We start from the raw sequence: 19187 nt of genomic DNA on the forward strand, positions 1-19187 counted from the left end.
GAGATGAAAACAAATTTCACTAGTCCTTTCACTGGAGCTGCTTGCGCTCGGGGGACGGTGCAGGCAGGCCCGGGGACAGGGGCAAGGACGTTTCACTGAAGCCAGGCGTTGCTGCAGGAGCCCACCAGTTACAGCACGGGCTGGAAGGCGCTCTCGTGTCTCTGTGAGCCAGCGCTGGCTTGAAGAACTTGCAGACTTTTTTTCTTTTCATACGTTGGCTGTTCTTTCTCACGCCCTTTTAACGTGACCGTTAAAGCTATCGCTTTTATGTGCAAATCCGTACATTCTAGTGAGTATTTTAACCAAATAACTGCACCTCACAGGTTCATCTTCCCTTGCTGTCTCTTAGGCTGGTCTATGGGTGTTTTTTTTCCTATTTTTTTTTTTAATTAAACCATTAGTGGTTCTTCTGCCTGGCGGCGGAGCGGGCGGGCCCGCAGCCAGGGGCGCTCCCGCAGCCGCGCCGCTCCTGGGGCTCCTCGGATGGAGACGCGGATACAGACGTCCTTCCTTCCGCGCTGCTCTTCCTCCCCCCGGGCTCTGCACGGCCGGGCGTCCCCGAGCGGCCTCCGGCGCTGCCCCCTCGCCGAGAGCCGCCATGTGCTGCGCGACCGCGAGCGGAAGGAGGGCGGCGGCAGCCGAGGCCCGGCCCGGGCCGCCCCGCCCCGCCCCGCCCCGCGGAGGAGCAGCAGGAGGGGCCGCGGCCGCGGCCGTTCCCCCTTCAACCGCCGCGGCCCAGTCGCCGGCGCCATGGGCGAGCGGCGGCGCGGCGCGGCGGGCCCGGAGCGGGTGAGGGCGGCGGCGGCGGCGGGCGCGGGCGGCGGCCGGGGTCGCCCAGGCCGCGGTCGGGCCCGGCGGGCCGGGGCCGCCCCGGCGGGAGAGGCGGCGCGGCGGCGGCGGCGGAGGGCAGCGGCGCTTCTCGTTCTGCGGCGGCGGCCGCGGCTCCGCGCCGTGAGCGAGCGAGGCCTCCGCGCCCGCCGCGCCGCCGGCGGGGCCCCGCGGCCTCCGCGCAGCTCGGACCTGCCGCCGCAGGCTCCGCCCGGCGGGGGCGGCGGGCGGCCGCGGCCCGGTGCCCGCGCACAAAGCTGCGCCGCCCGTCGTGGGCCTTGGCGGCGAAGGGGCTGCGCGGTCCCCTGCAGCCCCTCTGTCGAGAGCCGTTTTCGGAGCCGTCTGTTGCCGGCATCGCGGGCTCCGCTCGCCCCGTTGGGGGTCAGCAGACAGGTGGTGTCAGACGGGCCTGTCCGGTGCCCAGGTGGGCCTCAGCAGTTCTGCCTCTGGGGGCCATCTGAGCTCCTCTTGATCCCTCCTCCCGGGTAAGGCTCTCCAAAGCTCAGCCTGAAATTGGTGGGTCTGTAAGCTGTCTTCTGCAGAGAAGCCCACAGGGTCTTCCCAAGCGTTGAGCTTCAGCCGTACTCGAGCTTGTGAGAACTGGAGTGTGCTGCATTAAGTGCCAGCCTAATTTTTCCCTCTTTAAGCAATGATTTGATGTACCTGCACTCACTTTGCCTTTGAACCAGGCTTGCCCTAGACACACAGCAGTCCTGTTTTCCTCCCCTCTGGTGGGCAGCACCATCACCTGCCATTCAGGCTGAAGCTGTCGTGCCCTGAATTGCAGGTAGCCGTCCTGGTAAGGAAAGCCCTGCTCCTAACAAAGCCCATACCGCACAGGCCTGACTGAAGCCTTTGGGAGCTCCTGGGATACACCTGCACCCTCCTTCTTGGGTGCAGAAGAGCTTGTCCTCCCTCGCGCATCTTGAGGGTCCTTGCGTGTGTTTGTGTGAGCTGTATCACTGCAGCAGCTCTGCCAGCACTTTCTTTTCTTCTGTTCTTTAGCTAACGCGTGTAGCTTAAGTACTTGCAGATACATCCTGACAGTTGTTGCTGTGGGGTGATGGTTGTACATGCTAGTCTGCTGAATTTGAAATTCTTGGAAACAGCTTGAGTACCACTGGTTGGTCTTAGCGTTGGTGTTTTACTGACATCAGCAGAGAATGTCCAGTAGTTGCAAAATATGAGATGTATGTTTGGCTCACATTGAATGAACAGAAGGTAGCGTGGTTTCATTGTAAGGTTGGATACTCCTTGTTGTTGTGACAAGTGCTCTGTTTTATGCATTGCGGTAAGATGAAGGAAAAGATGCAGGATGCTAGATGGAAGCAGGAAGCACATAGTCTTTCTGAATATTGTGGCAAACTGGAGGGGCCAACTCTGCTAACGCTCTCGTGACCAGGAAAGTAGGACCAGGATTGTGTTGTGCTCTTGCAGGGAGGGCTGAGGACTGCTCTGAAACCCTGGCAGCAATCAGAACGTGATGTGTATTAAAAACTGAAACTAAAGGAGAATTTTTTTCCATGAAATTTTGGATAAATTGTACTAACCAATGTGCTGAGTTAACAGACAGCCTAGGTAATGAGTATTACTCAGATGAAACTTCGCAAAGAGGGGTAGAAGCTGGGAGAGACAATACCTACTTCAGAGCCGAGCAGCAGCATACCTACGCTACAACAACGCTAAAATGGAGCAAGCATGCAGAACTCTCCTCCATCTCCCACAGGGGTTATATAGTTTGGGAGGTGGATTGAAAGGCGATTCCAGAATGATGTATCTGGTAGGGGTTGACTCTTCCTTTCTTTTTAGTTTTCTTTTATTTATCCATTTCTTCAGATACATATTTTTTTTAAATCCACACCACTTTATAGTTCTGCCTTGTGGCCCTTCTCAGGGTCACAAGATCCCTTTGAATCACCTTCTGGAAGCCATATTTCTACTTCCCGGTTATCAGGGCTCTCTCTTAGGGTGTATGTGCTGCTTCATGGACCTTTTCTTCTTTTGTTACTTTTCTGTCTTTACTATGCACAGTATTTCTGGTGGGTGTTGACCCCTCTGTCTGTGAACTGTGGCACAGTGGCTGCTGAAGGTCATAAGGAATATCACATATGTTTTGCTTCAATGTTAGTATTCGCTTTTCCTGCCATGCTGGAACTTCTGTTCTTTCTGCGCTCTGCTTTACTTCTACACACTAAGAATATTTTCCAAATTATCTCTGTATGTTATAGGCCCAGCACACTGGTTTTTGAATGGCTTAGGAACATCAAGACTAGCTTTAGCAGCTGCTAGTGCATCCTCTTATGCTTAAGTTAATAAAGTTAATGGGTAGTCTCCATGCAGTATTGAAGGATTTTGCTCAGGGAAGCATTGGACTAACAAGGAAAACCTGTAGTGTAGCCTTTTACAAGGATGACAGCTGGTGCAGAAATAGATGGAAGCACTAGCTATGTCAGGCCCGGAGGGCATAAACACTCAGTCACTATGTCATCCCCTGCGATGCTTGAAACTTTCCCCTGTTCTCCCCTCGCGATACCTCCCTCCATTGATTCCTGGAAAGTGCAAAAGTCATGCCCTCTCACGATGTTAAGCAGAGCATATCAATATTATTTAAAAATAATAAATATCAATTAGTAATTATTAATCAATAAATATTGTATAATATTTATTGTTAGTTATTCTCTGCAGCAGTATGTGTGTGATCTCAGAGGTGACCTAGCAAGATGTCCTGCTGGTTAAGCTCTTGATAACTGCAAGGTCAACAGTACTTTTGGGGGAGGTTGCAGCATGCTATCGTGGCAGCTCATCACCACATCTGTCTTCAGTATGCATTTGGTGGCATGTCTCATGTGGATGCTGTCTGGCACTGATCACAGGACCTGATGGCCATATTCTTGCTGCTGTTCCCTGGTGTATCTCCTACATGTCAACCTTCCCCTTCCAGCCCCTGCTGGGCTCATTGCTCTCTGAATGAGTGCTGTGTGCAGGAGTTGCTGGGGAGTGAGCGTGCATGCTGGGGATGTGCTTTCTCCTGGGGGTATGTGGCTCCAGGCGCAGGGGCTTAGTGCTGCCTGATTTTGGAAGGAGAAGCACCTCGCTTTGGGGTGGCATTTTGAGGAAGGAGAATAGCAACCAGACAGACTTCAGAATGGTACCGAGTGCCTAGGCTGTGCTCTTCCCGTGTCCCGTGGGACACCTTAGGGTGGGGTAAATTGCTGTATTGTCTGTGTGAACCTAAAGGCAAACAGACCTCCTATGAGATAGGGCTGTTCCTGTATCAAACAAGACTGATTGGTGTGATCCAAATGACATTTTTTTTTTTAAGGAAGTCCATATAGACCAAGAGCTTTGATGTAACAACTGAACTAACTTGAGGCAGCCTTGAAAGTGAACTGTGGGTAGATGTGGGCTTGCAGCTAGTGCTAGGTGACCTTGCACGTGTCCCCGCAGTATACACTACGGCAGTGTTTGCTGCCAGCTTCCTGGGCTTTGTGAGTGCAGTTGTGATTTCCTCCTCCTGCTGTAGAAAGATTTTCTCTTTTGCACTGAAGTATCGAACACTTCCTGGCACCTGGCGGGAGGACAGTTTGTTTAAAATGTGCTAGGTAGTGCCAGGCAGAAAGGCAGTGATCCCGGCCGCAGAGAGCGCGCATGGAGGGCCAGGGGGGAAGCGCTCCAGGAGAAGGTAACATGGCCCCCCGCGGGGGGCAGGTGAGTGTCTCCGTGACAAGCGCGGCTTTTAGGTCCTACTGTCATGATACAGGGAAGCTGAAGGAAGGCAGTAATGGTGCCCTTAATCAAAACTGCACTCTGTCTGCAGAACTCCTCTCCGGCTGCCCTTGAAAATGGTTTGAAACCTAATGAAGAGCCTCTTCTCAGGAAGAATCCCCATCGATTTGTCATCTTCCCCATCCAGTACCCAGACATATGGAAAATGTATAAACAAGCTCAAGCTTCTTTTTGGACAGCAGAAGAGGTGAGCTCTGCGGACGGTGGGGTGGCTCTTGGACAGAGATCCTGGCATTTCATTCTTGGCTTTGCTGCTGGTTTGTGTTTTGTAACCTTGGGTAGAATTAATTCTACTGAACATCAGGTGTCTGTACCTGAGGAAGGCTCCATGGCCAGTGGAAAGAAAGGTGCTTCCACAGGGTGATTCAGCTGACCTGGTTTTGGTGACTGGTTTAGGCTGATGTGGAACTGCATTCAATGGAAACTTTTTTGACTGTAGAAGGAGTCTAAAACAAATGTGGGGATCTGTATATGTGTGTGTGTATATGTGTGTGCACATGCACGTGCGTGCACGCACACACGTGCACACAGAGAGAGTGCTGTGTTCTCTGAACCTTAGTTTTCTGGTTCTCAGAGTGCAGTTGCCTTCTTGCCCATATAAAATGTTCTGAGCGATTTTATGAGAATGCTGGTCTTTAGTATTAGGTACTTCTTTTCCAGAAGGAGGAGGGGACACTGGCTAAAAATCCATCTAATATACTCCAGAGCACCCTGGTTTGCTTCTTGTCCCTGTATTATAATGCAAACTGTCTGTTCAGCCGCTTTGTTTTCCCTGAGGCTGCTGGCTAGCCAGACCTGAGGAGTGCTGCCTTAGCTAGCTGCAGGTGCAGCATGGAAGCCTCTCCATGCCACGCTGAGCTACAGCGATTCCCTGCAGGTGAGCAGGGTCTTCAGCTCAGAGCTTCGGTGGTCTTCGCTCTTCCATGAGCAGCGATCTCCAGTTGCTGATGGATGATCCGGAATCGCTGACAGACGCTGAATAGGCCAGAAAGCATACTGGGATGAAGCGAGTTTGTCTGTAGAAGTGTTATTCCATTCCCTGCCTGGGAAAGTTCTTGTCCTTTGTCACTGGAGGTTAACTTAAGCCCTAAGAAGCATTTAAACTCTTGCCTGATTAGCATCGCTCTTTTACTGTATTAGTGGTTTCTTCTCATGCTGTCCTACCATCTGTCGGCACATTCCCAGCTGAACTGAAAAGTTAATAGGAGAGTGTGTGTGTGTACAGAATATTAAATGTGTGTGCTGTATGTATATATTTATGCCATACACACATATGTCTGGGCATATATGGTATGTGCATATATAGTATGAATATATATATAGTATTTTTGAAAACTACACAGATCTAAAATTTATATAGATCTATGTTTATGTATCTATGCATTATATATACTTACATATGTGAAGACCTGTACATGCATATACATACACACACAGATATGTATATACATACATACATTTTATATATGTTATATATATTTAATATGTACATATAGAAAATTTTATAGGTCTGTTTATATTTTCACATCTGGCCCTACTTAACTGATGCTGTGGTTCAAAATTCCCTCAAAACAAACAAACAAACAAAAAAGGCCTATGCTAAGGAAGTTGTGGTTTTTTTACTGTTGCTGCAACTCAGTCTTCTAGAGGAGAGCAGTTGCACAGCATTTGCTCAATGCCATTCTTGGGAGGGAGGGAGGGTGGACACCTGTCACAGGCAGAAATGCCATCAGTGCATCTTTTGGTACACCTGGGTATCTGTTTCTTGCAGTATCAGCATTCACTGCAAGTAGACTGTTAAAGTGTTTCCAAGTGATCTCTACTAATTGATGCATGTTCATACTCATGCCAAAGAGATATTAATGTTTTTCAAAATCTGATTTATTTATAATTCAAAAATTAATACTTTTGCTTAAATTCCAAATTATTTCCCAAAATGCTGGAAGCTGCTATGTAAAAGTAAATTAAATTCTCTTTTTCAGTAGAAGTGTCATTGCTAAAGTTTTAGGCCTTCTTGGGTTGGAACTCTAAAGGGTTTTATATTCAGTTTGTATTTCAGAAGATTCACACCCGTTTGTAGAGAGAGCGGTGTAAGCTGCAAAGCAATTGCATGATGTTACAGTTGTAGGAACAGGCATACTGCAGTATCTGCACATTTTACATGTATTGAAGTTCTTTATAAGTAAAGATTTGACAGTGGGCTCCAAAATCCTGCCTCAGTGGTTTGACTGTGCTGCTTTTGTTCTTACAAAATTACAAACATAAAGGGGCAGTAATGTTTTTCTTTTTCTTTTCATTAGGTTGACTTATCAAAGGACCTATCACACTGGAACAAGCTAAAATCAGATGAAAAATACTTTATCTCTCATGTTCTGGCCTTCTTTGCAGCCAGTGATGGAATTGTAAATGAAAACCTGGTGAGAAAACTTTGCAGAGAGCCTAAATGCTTGCTCATTTTTATTAGCTAGCATCTTTTCATTTTGGTTATCTTGTATCAGTGCTATAACTTTGTTACTGAATGTATTCTTTCTTCGCAGCATCTCACCTTTGCCAAGGGAAATAAGCAGCTTGTTCTGCTGGGACGAATGTCTCGATTAAATTCAGTCAACTGTGGTCAGCAAGGCTTCAAATAATGTCATTATTCTTGGACACAGTTTTTTAAGTCCAGCCTTCTGACGGACAGCGTTGGTCTCCATTTCTCAATGAATAAATTAAACTCTATGCTTCTTCATGTAATTGTGCTACAGCATAAGTAGGGGAATTGAGCTGTGTCCTGTTCAACATTCTTTGTTTTGGCAAAACCTATTTTGCCCTTGCTAGATGGCGCCTGGAATTTTTCTGGGCTACAAGTAGGTGCTACTAAAGTACTGGGGAAATTTCCCTTTTCTGTTGGAATTGGTTCTGAGTTGTAGAATGTCTCACCTCAGATTACTGTTGGCATCCAAGTGGAAATACTCATTTTAGATCTTCAGCATCTAGAACACATAGAATATGTCATAGTGTGCTTGTATGTATCACATGAACATACCTTTGTCATATGATTTATTTATTTTTTTCAGTAACGAGTCTGAGGCTTTGTTCAATGTGAAGTTTTTAGTGCTGCAGTATTTTGCTGTTCCCCTCCTGTGTATGTGTGCTATCATGCTTCACTGTACTTTTTATGCAATATGCATAGCAGTTATATTTACCTTCAGCTAGCTTACTTTAAGTTCTTCTGCACCACACCTAACTTTTGACATAGCTGTTAATATGGCTGAAATGTCCCTGTACTTTCTCCATGGTAAAGATCGGTTTTCTCTCCTATTAGCCTTGTAAGTACTGTTGTGCAGGATCAGTATTACTGTATTCATTGGCATACTTTTTGTTTTTGGTAGGTGGCACGTTTTAGTCAGGAGGTGCAGATTCCAGAGGCTCGTTGTTTCTATGGCTTTCAGATCCTTATTGAGAATGTTCACTCAGAGATGTACAGCTTGCTTATAGACACTTACATCAAAGATCCCGAGAAAAGGTAATTCTCTGAATGTGCTATAGACTCATGGGAAATGTTGTCTAGTCCAGGGGCACAGTGGTTGGGCAGCAGCAGCTGCTTTTTGTTTCGCACTGACGTAGTGTTGGAGTTGGGACAGTTGGTTAAAGCTTTCTAGGTCTGCCTCCCTGATCCACAAAATGGAGGAGACAAGTATTACTGACCAACAAACTTCTGTGAGAGTGTTGAGAATGTGGGTTAATATTTGTATAAAGTTTTGATTGTGAGAAATGCGGACTATGCAAAATCTTGTTAAAGATTAGACAAGCCCCCTGTGGTTACTCTGCTCCTGAGGTGCCTGCTCTCACATCAGCAAAGGATCTGTCTCTGTGAATTTGGTGCTCATTACCCAACTAAGATTTGTAATATATGCTAACCAATGTATTGCTTCCTTTTTTTTTTTTTTTTTTTTTTTTTTTTAATCATTGGTGCTTTTCCATACAAAGTGAACTAGTTATTTTTAAGTATTGAGTTCTCTGGGGAGACCTTTATCACCTGGAGACCTACTTAGTCCAAGTGATAATACATTTGAAAAGAAGCACTTCCTTTCAGAGACTCCACTATGGTGATGGTCAGGCAAAGCCTGGTTTCCCAGGGTGGCATCCTGTGTGATGAAGTGTTGTCCTGCAACCCCAAGACCCGAGGGTAGTGGGAGAATTGCAGGGTTTTCTTTCAGGTATTTGGCATTGGGAACAGAGACTGAGCTTGTGGGAATTTTTTCCAATTCCTTTTGTGGAAAAAAGAAAATCAGATATTTTCATGGAATTGGGAAAGATGAGGTTTAGCTTCTTGAGCAGGGACTAGCAACCGTCTGGCCTGAACTGTGAGAGGCAGCATGGCCCGGTGGATGAGCACTTCTTGGATAGGTAGGAGGCCTGAGTTCTTCCTATCTCTGCAGCTTACCTCCTCTGAGGCCTTGGTAAGTCCCTTCCCCTTTCTGCACATGTGCTTCCCTGTGCCCTCTGTTATCAGAGATCATATGCCGTTTGGGGTAGGGACTGTCTGTTATTTGATTCAGCTCTGAGCCTAGCATGGTGGGTTCCACTGCCTGTTGGAGCCTGTAGAGACAAATCACTTTTGCATGATTATTTTGATGCTTTTTTTGTTTCCCTTTACAGGGATTATTTGTTTAATGCTATTGAAACAATGCCTTGTGTCAAGAAGAAAGCAGACTGGGCTTTGAAATGGATTGAAGATAGAGAATCTACTTTCGGTGGGTAGCCTCTTAAAAGATGTTCCTGTTGCACATGCAGCTGGTGATGCAGTGGCTTTGTGGGTCTCTGGATTTAATTAAAGGACTAAAGGACTAGAAATAGCTTCTGGTGAGCTTATATGATATATTCTTCAACTAAAGCAATATACTAATGGTGATGGCCACTGGAATTACAGCTTGAAAAGTGCTTGCAGGTTCCTCTTTATTTTTTTCTTCATATCAAACCACCCTAGTTCTTTCAATCTTTGCCTGTAGGTCTTGTTCCTCAGACTTCTGATTCTCTCTTGCAGTTGGTTCCTATCTTGTACTTTAATATTCTGAACTGCATGGCTGAAGTCTTACAAGTCCAGCCTAAAATGGGAGACTCCCATAGACAAAACCCATGTGACATTAGCCTTTTTTTGCAACAGTATAACTGAGCCTGGGAAAAATCCAGGAATCATCTCTCTCCAGTGTTTCTGACTTGCTCTTGAGGCCATGCTTCCAGTATCATATCACACCTCAGAGCTGCCACACTGGTTCAGTTTCTGTCAGCCTGGTACAGGACATCCTTTCTAGCATTCTGCACCCAGTTTGCAGTGCTAACTCTAAAAGATATGTTGTAGTTGAAATGAATAATAGGCAGGCTGTCGTGGATTTCCTAAACCAAATGTTCTGTATGTTAGTGAATGCGTAGGAGATGGAGAGATTCAGACTAACAAAATACATCTGAGTATCACTCACTCTCAGCATCTGTTGTTCACAGCACTTCTTTGAGTGGGTTTCCTTTTGTAGTCATATATTCTCCTGTCCTGGAGCCTTCCCCTCAGTTTGGATTTGCCTGCTGTGTGCAAAGTCTCCTCTTCATCTCTTTCATTAAGCTCCCATCAGCATAGGGTGTGTAAGGAATCAGAAAGTTTCTTAACTCAAAAAGCAATGTCGATTGTTCCCCCAAATGTCCTGCATCCTATCCAAATGCTTTGGAATTATTTTCTTTCAAAGTGCATTTCTACTCTTGTATTTTTCCATCTTATTGAGAAAGTTTCCATATTTAAGTTGTTCTTAGGACCAAGGTTTTACAAATACGGAATATGAGATATGTTATGTGGAGGTGACTGGCTTGCTTGCTTGGAGTTTTCTTCCAGACAGGGTACCAGGACTGCAGCAGCATTTCTCTAGCTTTGGCTCATTTCTTATGCTGAGGGTTTGATTTCTGTATTTGTTTTGTGGATGCATGCACAGAGATCCCGAATTGCACTTGGATTGATGCTGCTGATGGGAGATTTTGTTTCAGCATAATGCGTTTGTGGGATAGCTAGTCAGATGAAATGTCAGTCAAGATTGTGTTTCATTCACCATTTATTGTATGAGCAGTCTTCTACTCCTCGTCTCCAAATGTAACCTGGGAAACTTTTAGTGTTTTAACGTAAATTATTTCCCTACAAACTTAAAAGTATCACAGAAGCTACCGTTGCTCTTCATGCTGTTTTCGTAAGTGGAGTTTTATTCAGATGAGCCAGCAGATGGCGTTTGCGTCTCGTTAAAGTGTGATACCTGTTTTTTGAGGATATTTATTTATTTATTTATAAACAAACAGAAGAATCTACAAGTCTCATGAGGAAGAGGCACTGGCACTTAATGCAAAAGCCTTTCTCTTTGGAATATAGCTAGGGATCTTCTGGTGTTGTTTAAAATAGATCCTGTTGTCTAAAGAAATACATTCATGTAGGAAAACAGGAAGAACTTAGAGGAGACTGGGATGAATAATGCTGTGATTTTTCTTGGATGAAAGGTGGGATAATAGCACAAATAGCTATTTGTGTGTCTCAGTGAATTATGTTCCATGTTTTTCCACTCTTACAAGAAACTGCTTTTAACGAAGGATCCCAAGCAGCAGAAGTTAAGGTGTTTTTTCTGTTTTATAGGAAGTTGGCTTTTCCTTTCTGTTTGTTAATGACGTAGCCATTTTTCTGTCTTTTAGGAGAAAGATATGGGAGTACAATTGCTTTAGCCACTTTGTACTCTTACGCTCTTTCCCTTCTGACCTTCTTGCGGCTGTTTCGGTGGGTGCCCTGGTTCTTCTGTTCTGCTCGCTGTGTGTGTGTGGTTAAGTGCTGTTGCATGTGCAAGCCCTGTGTGCCTTTATCTGCTGAAAGATGTGGTCAGATACAGCACCTGGTGCTGCAGCGGGCTTACCTCTCCTCCAGTATTGGTCTGTCTGATACAAACGGCGCGTTTTGGTAACGAGCAATATACTCTTTTGTGCCTAACTGCAAATGTGTTACTTTAAACAGGTGAGAGGGTGGTTGCCTTTGCCGCAGTTGAAGGAATCTTCTTTTCGGGTTCCTTTGCTGCTATATTTTGGCTGAAGAAGAGGGGCCTGATGCCTGGATTGACTTTCTCCAATGAGCTTATTAGCAGAGATGAGGTAATTTGTCATGTCCTGCATACTGTCTGGGGAGGGAGCAAGCTTTCAGTAGAGTGGAAATTTTTCATAGAGATACCACAGTCCTGGCAGAACAGTCTACTGCTGTTGGCAGGCAGAGTGAGAGGGAAGCTGATACAGGCCAGAAGGGTGACAAAGCAGGTGAGTGGGTGCAGAAGCAGTGGTGGGACAGGAACCAGTGAAAAAGAGAATCCGGCAGTGCCTAGGGGCATGTTCCTTAGGTAGGACAGAGCTCTTATAACATTGGCAGTGCTGAAGGGCAGGGAGATCACAAGAGTTCTCTGATAACCAGAGCACCTACCAGTCAGTAGCAGAGTTTTTCAGGGAAGGTTTGCTGCCCTAATGGGAGAGAAGGTCCTGGTTACCCTGCCAGAGAACTGCAGGGTGGACTCCCTAGTACTTCTGCAGGTTAGCCTGCTGAATAGGCTTTAATGTCACCTCTTAGGTGGCCCAGAGAAGAGATTTAATTTCCACAGAGCAGTACCTGATCCTGTTTCTGCAACCTGACACAGGAGCTGCAACTACTGACTTGTAGGAAGATTAGAATCCTGTGAAGCAGCAGATTGTTCTCAGAAAATCTTTTAAAAGGGGGAAGAAGCAGACTTGGGGGGGAAAAAATGAGTTCATCACTAATGATCTAGGTACTCTGTGTCCCTCAACAGAAATGTATATATTTAAAGGGAAGAAATATATATACAAATTCCTAATGTGATCAAAAAGGTGGAATGAATGGAGGGAATAAATGTTTTCCCGCTTGCTTTCTTGTGCATGAAGGGAGGCAGTGACCTGGCTGCATGAAGCCTGGGTTTGGAATTGCTCAGCCTCTAACTGTAATGTGAGTGTGCGTTGGCAAGGTCTTGGCTTGCTTGTGACTCTGAACCAGGCTCTGGCTTAGCTACTTTGGTTAGGTTGAAGTGACCACTTTGTCCCACTCTCTGTCTCCCTCCAGTTATGGGTCCCAGGGCTTGTAGATGGCCTTCTGCATTGCTTGGCCAGCTGCAGGCATGTTACTGGAGAAGCAGCAATTCTTGTTCCTCTCCATGTTCTTATGTTACTCTGCTGTGATCTCATGGGATGGAGCTGCTACAAGCCTGCATTGGAGGGGAGAGCTTTTTAGCTTAAGATGTGATGTGTCAGAGGAGCCACATGCCAGTACACTGAATGTGGCAAGACTTGTGCTTTCTTTCCACTGTTTCCTCGGCTGCTGTCTGCCAACTGGCAGCAGTTCTTTATGACTGGGGCGTGTCTATAAGGCACCACACAATTTATGGCACTGTCAGCACTGAAGAAGCTGAAAACCAGTCATGTTTGCAGTATAAACATGATGATGGTTGAACTTGCCATAGTTGGTCTAAAAGAATAAAGAGCTTTATCTCAATGGAAGTAATCTCTGTGGCTTAGATAACTATTTGCAAGGAGGCATCTTATAAGATGCCTTTAAAGAAAAGACATTTATTGAAGAATGTGTTATGACTGGAAAATAAAACCAAACAATCCTTCAGCCTTGACCTCTCTTATGTCTTCTTTTTCTGTGAGTCACTATGAGCTGATCCGTTCCAGTGAGGAAGTACTTCTTTGTTAGAAAGATGACTTGCAGATGAATGAGATATAAAATCCTTTACACAGCAATGTAACTGTACTTCTCTGTAGTGTCCAGCATCAAAAGACTTTTTTTTTTTTTTGAGCTCCAGCAACATAATTCCAAATGGATAGCTATTAATTATGGGGAATAAGACATACAGCACAAAGCACCTGCATTGAAAACCAGGGAATACCGCTAGAAAAGCGGCAGAACTAAATTTAAAAAAACATCAATAGAAAACTACACAGTGAGCTATTTTCTGATGCCCCTAAATAGATAAATGTTCAATGCTCAAGGTATTATTGAGCTGCACACCCTCTCCCCAGCCTTTTCTTTGAGTCAGTGTAGCCTCTGATTCTTAACGATCCAAAGCTGCTGGGAGCAGCAGTGAGCAGGCTGCGCTGGACAGGGAGCCAGTTGAGTCTTGGATCCTGCTGGTGCCATTGCCCAGATGAGACAGCAGGAAGCCTGGCAATGGGCAGTTAATGCAGTTTCTAGAGGGGGAATATTTCCCAGCTTACTTTGTTTTGGACTTCTTTATGACCTGAAGCATGAAGATTTCATAGCCTTTGTGAAAAAGCTTTTGCTTCTTGGTTTTAACTGTTATTAATGATAGCACTGGATTATCTCTTTGCCCCTAGTCTGCTAAATCCTTTTGTCTGGTTTTTGCTCTGAATGTGCTCTTGTGGTGCTTTAATTAACATATTGTAGTAAAGAGGACACAGGGTACCACCACCCTCAGACCCCTCATGTTGTTGTATCCTGGCTGGAGGCTTTTCTGGAAATCTTGGGAATGAATGTAATTTATTGAGCTCCATGCAGGAGCTTGGGTTTGGTGCATTGTGTTGGAGTACTGTAGCCTTAATTATTACAAACTTACGAATATTGTGGTAGCAGATTATTGTCAATAACTGCACACTGTGTGGAGAGATGATTTGTTAGTCTTAAATTTGGTTACTGTAATCAGTACTGATCTTTTTGAAAATGCTGTGAGGAGAAGCATGGGAAGAAATGCTATAAAAAGAATTTAAAACGAATATTTCTGTATAAATATCTCAAAGCTGAGACCATGTAAACAACTTATGTTAACTGACAGATACTTTTGCAGGTCCTGGTGCAGGAGTCTTTCTGCAAAAGCTCCCTGATGGGAGGCAGGAACCGAGCAGAACTCTGCATAAAATCCTTTACAGCAGAGCAGTTCTCAAAATATTTATCTGAATGAATTGGAGAAAAATGCATGGTGATAGCTGTTTTGGCATAGACGCATGGTATTTCAGATGTTACTGATTGGATAGTAAACGATAAGTGCCTTTGTGGGTCTGCTGCATGCAATAACATTAGGACTGTCATGAAGAAGGAGAGTAGGAAGCTTAAACCTAAACGAGGCTGCCTCAAAATAAGAACACTCTATGGAGATGGGGAAAAAAATGATTTTTTTTTGGGGGGTGTCTCTGATATTTCAGGGTCTACACTGTGATTTTGCTTGTCTGATGTTCCACTATTTGGTGAACCGACCATCAGAAGAGAGGGTCCGTGAGATCATTGTTAATGCAGTTGAAATTGAGCAGGTAAGTCTGGCCAAGACAGGACCATGGGCAGCACAGGAGGAATTTTATGTGCAAAAATAAAAAATAAACTAACTTTTACCTTTTGGAATTTCTAATATTTAATACTTGGCTCAGGCCTGGATCCCTGATGCCTTCTATAATCTCTTCCCTCTTAGCTGTGAGAACAAAAGGCAGAGACTTGCTGATACATTTGTCAAGTAACTTTGAGAAGCTGAAGCTGACAGCAGGGTTTCCTCCTGAGTGACAAGAAAGAAGTGTTTGTTAACCTCTGTCCTTCCAGGGTCCCTCTCTCTCCCTGCTAGTACCTGTTTGTCCTCAGTGGGGGCATAGAGCTTGTTCTGGCCAAATGTACAGGACTGTGTTCTGACTTCTTTTGAAATTACTGTCAGGTCCTTTCCCATGAAATGGCAACAGTCTTAAACTACCAGTTTCTGCACTGCTGAGTGTTTTGTACAATTGTAGCTTACTTTCCCCTGATTGTCATCCTACTCCTGCAGTGATGGTGAATACCCCAGCTTTGCTGTATAGCACTGACAGGTGTTATTGCATCAGTGCCTAAGCATGTACAAGACTTGGTTCAGTGCTCATATATCTCTATTCCCTCTGATTTGTCGTTCTATAATGGATGGAAGCCAAGCAAAACTGGAGATTTCTGGGTCTATTTCTGTTTCCAGTGGTAAGGTCTCTAGGTTCTATTGAACTTGGAGGTAAATCTTTCACTGAAGCTTGGGAATTTTTTTTTAAGTCACCAATTAAAATTCTTGTGTGTTTTTCAGAAAGGGATACTAAAAATAAAGCAGGATACAAGCAACTGCTGAAACAAAACAGGAGATACTTGTTGAGTTCAGTGATGGTAGTTATTTATTCAAGCAACTGCCTGGGGAGCCTGGAGTATCACAAATCGTGTTACTGTGAAGGATAGGTGTCTTCTCCTTTTCCCACTCTTAGATTTCATTTCTCTGAATGTCATCTCTGTTTTAACTTCTAGGAGTTTCTAACGGAGGCGTTACCTGTAGGTCTGATTGGAATGAATTGCACTTTGATGAAACAATATATTGAATTTGTTGCAGACCGATTACTTATGGAGCTTGGGTTCTCAAAGGTAAGAGATGGAATTGCCAGAAATGCTGGCCTGCTTGAGCAACCCAGGAAAGCTGTCAGCACAAAGCACTCTCTTAATGTGCCTGGGACCAGGTCACATTCAGCATTTGCACTCTTCTGTGAGTGACAGCTGAAACCACAGCATTCATATATGTGCTTCGTTACTTAAAAGATCAAGAACAATTTAGGCCATTGTTTCCCTTCAGCTGCTCTGCAGGTTTGTAATGGGAAACTTATGCGCTTCTCAAGTGCTGCAGTCCTAGGAGGCTAATAAGCACCTTGCATGAGTGAACTTGACTGTGGACCAAGCTCCTGGGGAGTGACAGTACTGAATTTGCTTAGGCAGTTGCCTATAAATTCTACAGCATATTACAACTAGGGGTGATGTAGTTTGCAAGAGTCTGACTAGTATTTTTGTGAAGTTGCCCTTTCAGAATCACCAGTGTAATAGTTTATATCTTCCCCAGGTCTTTCATGCAGAAAATCCTTTTGATTTCATGGAGAATATTTCTCTGGAAGGAAAAACAAATTTCTTTGAGAAGCGGGTTTCAGAATATCAACGTTTTGCTGTTATGGCAGAAACAATGGACAATGTTTTCACTCTGGATGCAGATTTTTGATACCTTGACAAAGAAAGGGTGACAGTTTCCCTTTCCTCCTTTTATTTTTTGCTGTGAAGTTGTCTCTACTTCCTCTCTTGGAATTAGAATCTATTGGGATTTTTTTTCCTGGCTTTTCATGGTCTTTGTCTTCAGAGTAAACATATTTTGGTGTGTGTCATGTTTCTTTTTTTAAAAAAGGGTCATTAAAAAAATTTCAGACTTTTTAAAAGGATGGCCTTTTTAAGATTTCTTTGATACATCTGCTGTAATTGCTGCCTTTAAAAAATGACCTGGCTACTACTACTTTTTTAAAGACTACATTAGTGTTTTAAGAAAGCAAGCTACGTATTTGCCTCATATTATGGTATTTTATTCTGAAAACCAGATGAGGTATCACTCTATGTATATATGTTGCTATAAATTATTTTTGTGGTTTGTATTTTCATGTTTATAGATCTGATGTAGAAAAAATACTTTTCCCTTTTGTCCTGCTGCAGAAAGAGTAGTAAGCGAATGTGCAAAGATGTTAATAAGCTGTGAGCTATAAGACCTTATTAAGCCCAAGGATACAGTTTATTAACCTAGGTTCTGTCTGAAGCAGTTTTCATTCTGATTGCCAACCTGATCCCTACTGATAGAAATTTAAGACAGAAATCATTCATATTTGATTTACAGCTGTTATTAAGCAGGTCAGAGTACCTTGAATTGCCCTTAAGAAGGCAAGCCTGTAAATAATGGAGAAAAAACACATCCTATGGTTTGACTTGTGCAGCCTGCTTTTTCCTGCTTCTTTTAGCAAGTGCCTTATTAGCCAGCCTGTGGCTGGGCTGAGTTGCAGTCGGCATCGGGAACTGGAACAGCCGGCTCTGGGTGTTGGCTTTGCTCTCTCCATTGTGCTGGGTGATTTGATATTCTCCTCTTCTCAGTTTCACCTGAGCGTTGATGGTGTAAGAAGGCATATCATTCCCAGGGATTATCTCTTGAGGTACTACCAGCATACAACCTGAGCTGTAAGGAAACCTCGTAATGTACTGAGGTACTTTCAGAATTGCATATTTAATGTGAACCATTGAAATGTTGCAGAAGAGGTTTTGGCGTAAGGTGTTAGACCCTTTTAAAAACAAGTCTTGAAGTAGTATGGATTATCAGCATTTTACAGATGATTGCCGTATGGTTTTCAGTGCGTTCCAATGCCTGAAAACTTTTTAATTTCCTGATAACACGTGCAGAAAATGGAGCAGCTGAAGAATGGCTAATACGCTGTAGTGATACTTGGGATGAAAAAGATAGTACTCTCTTGTAGGTGGATTGTTTGCAATTAGATATGCTCACTTTTTTATTTTTTTCCCCTCAAAGGTGAAGAAAGTGTACATGAGCTAGACAAGAGGTTCTACTTTATTAAACTAAGAGTTTTTTCATAGCTTTTATAAGTGACTTTCATTTTGTTCCAAATATCTTGTGCTGCTTTCAGTATGCGTGGTGTAAAGTGAGCTGGCAGTTCAGGATTATTGGTGATCGGATGATATGAGTCCTCTTTCCCTGTCTGAATTCCGTCAAATAAGTCCATCGCATTAGCATGGTTCCTAGTAAACTGTTGTCCCTGGGGTAAAAATAAGCAGCAAACCTGACCTTTGCTTTTTATTTGGTCTGAGCAAAAGATCATGATTTCTTAATGAGCATAAAAACAGGATAGCTGTTTAGAGAGCAGCCTGCCTCAATTGCTGTAAAGTACTTGGGAGGCAGAGGCGGACCTGAAGAATACAAGAAAAAGCTAGAACTGGTGTCACTCAATAACATCCTGCAATTGCAAAAGAACTACAGACACCGGAGAGGCAACCCAGCACCTTTTGCAAATACTGTGTTGATGTGGCAGAAATGTTGTAAACAGGTCTGTTGGAGAAATGGAACCTGTTTATAGTCACTAAAAGCATTTTTTGTGTTGTGACTTAAGATGAAAGTATAGAAAATATGTAAAAGTTTCATATTTGAATGTGCTCAGGTTCTCTAAATGTGTATGAGATACCAAAGTGTGGCAACAATCCCATTCCCCCGTTTGTGTGTAAAATATTTATATAGTTTCAATAAAACTTGAACATGGAGAAGAAAACACCTTTGTTTGCTAGTTCTGTGCTTTATTGTGAAATCTAAAATAAAATTAGGCTATGCCAGAGTAGCTTGGAGTTCACAGCTTTTGGGTTGTGGGAGAAAGGCCCGTGTGCTCCATATTCTGTCTTGCACGATGCGCTCTCCACCTGAGGTTTCTTCTTCTGGGGAATGGGGTTTGCAGTGTAGGGAACTGAAAGAAAATTTTGTCTCAATTTTCTGGGTCAGGGAGACACTTGGGGTGTGTGGGGGGGGGCACTTTAGATTCAAAGAAGAAACACTCCAAAGTTGTAATGTCACTCACTGGGTGCTGTTGAATAGCTGGAGCTGGAGAGGAGCTACCCCTCCTGGGCACGCTGGTACCTCTTGCCCTGGTTAGTGGCCTGGGAAGCTTGTTGCCTGTTGTTCAGGGTTAAAATGTTCTTGTTCTCTGTGACAGAGGTGGTTGAAGCT

The 19187-nt window shown here is 44.2% G+C and overlaps 1 protein-coding gene across 2 annotated transcripts; it reads left to right on the forward strand.

The window, feature by feature from the left end:
• Nucleotides 1–712: 712 nt before the first annotated feature.
• On the forward strand, nt 713–18738 carry RRM2B (ribonucleotide reductase regulatory TP53 inducible subunit M2B). 2 transcript variants are annotated; one of them, XM_062570452.1, is made up of 9 exons: nt 713–789; nt 4646–4801; nt 6915–7031; nt 7989–8122; nt 9259–9353; nt 11627–11760; nt 14824–14928; nt 15917–16030; nt 16497–18738. In XM_062570452.1, the coding sequence occupies exons 1-9, from the start codon at nt 751–753 to the stop codon at nt 16647–16649; spliced, it is 1047 nt and encodes a 348-aa protein (XP_062426436.1). In that variant the 5' UTR covers nt 713–750; the 3' UTR covers nt 16650–18738. The 2 variants fall into 2 exon arrangements, with proteins under 2 accessions (XP_062426436.1, XP_062426438.1); XM_062570454.1 differs by lacking the exon at nt 713–789 and adding an exon at nt 3903–4536.
• Nucleotides 18739–19187: the final 449 nt, after the last annotated feature.

The sequence above is a fragment of the Rhea pennata genome, chromosome 2 (genome assembly GCF_028389875.1).
Source record: "Rhea pennata isolate bPtePen1 chromosome 2, bPtePen1.pri, whole genome shotgun sequence".
NCBI classification, from domain to species: domain Eukaryota; kingdom Metazoa; phylum Chordata; class Aves; order Rheiformes; family Rheidae; genus Rhea; species Rhea pennata.

Coding starts and splice junctions, on each gene's coding strand:
- RRM2B (XM_062570454.1), top strand. CDS start 4,477: ATGGAGGGCCAGGGGGGAAGCGCTCCAGGAGAAGGTAACATGGCCCCC. Junction 7,032..7,988: donor GAATTGTAAATGAAAACCTG/GTGAGAAAACTT, acceptor TGTTTTTGGTAG/GTGGCACGTTTTAGTCAGGA. Junction 8,123..9,258: donor ATCAAAGATCCCGAGAAAAG/GTAATTCTCTGA, acceptor TTCCCTTTACAG/GGATTATTTGTTTAATGCTA.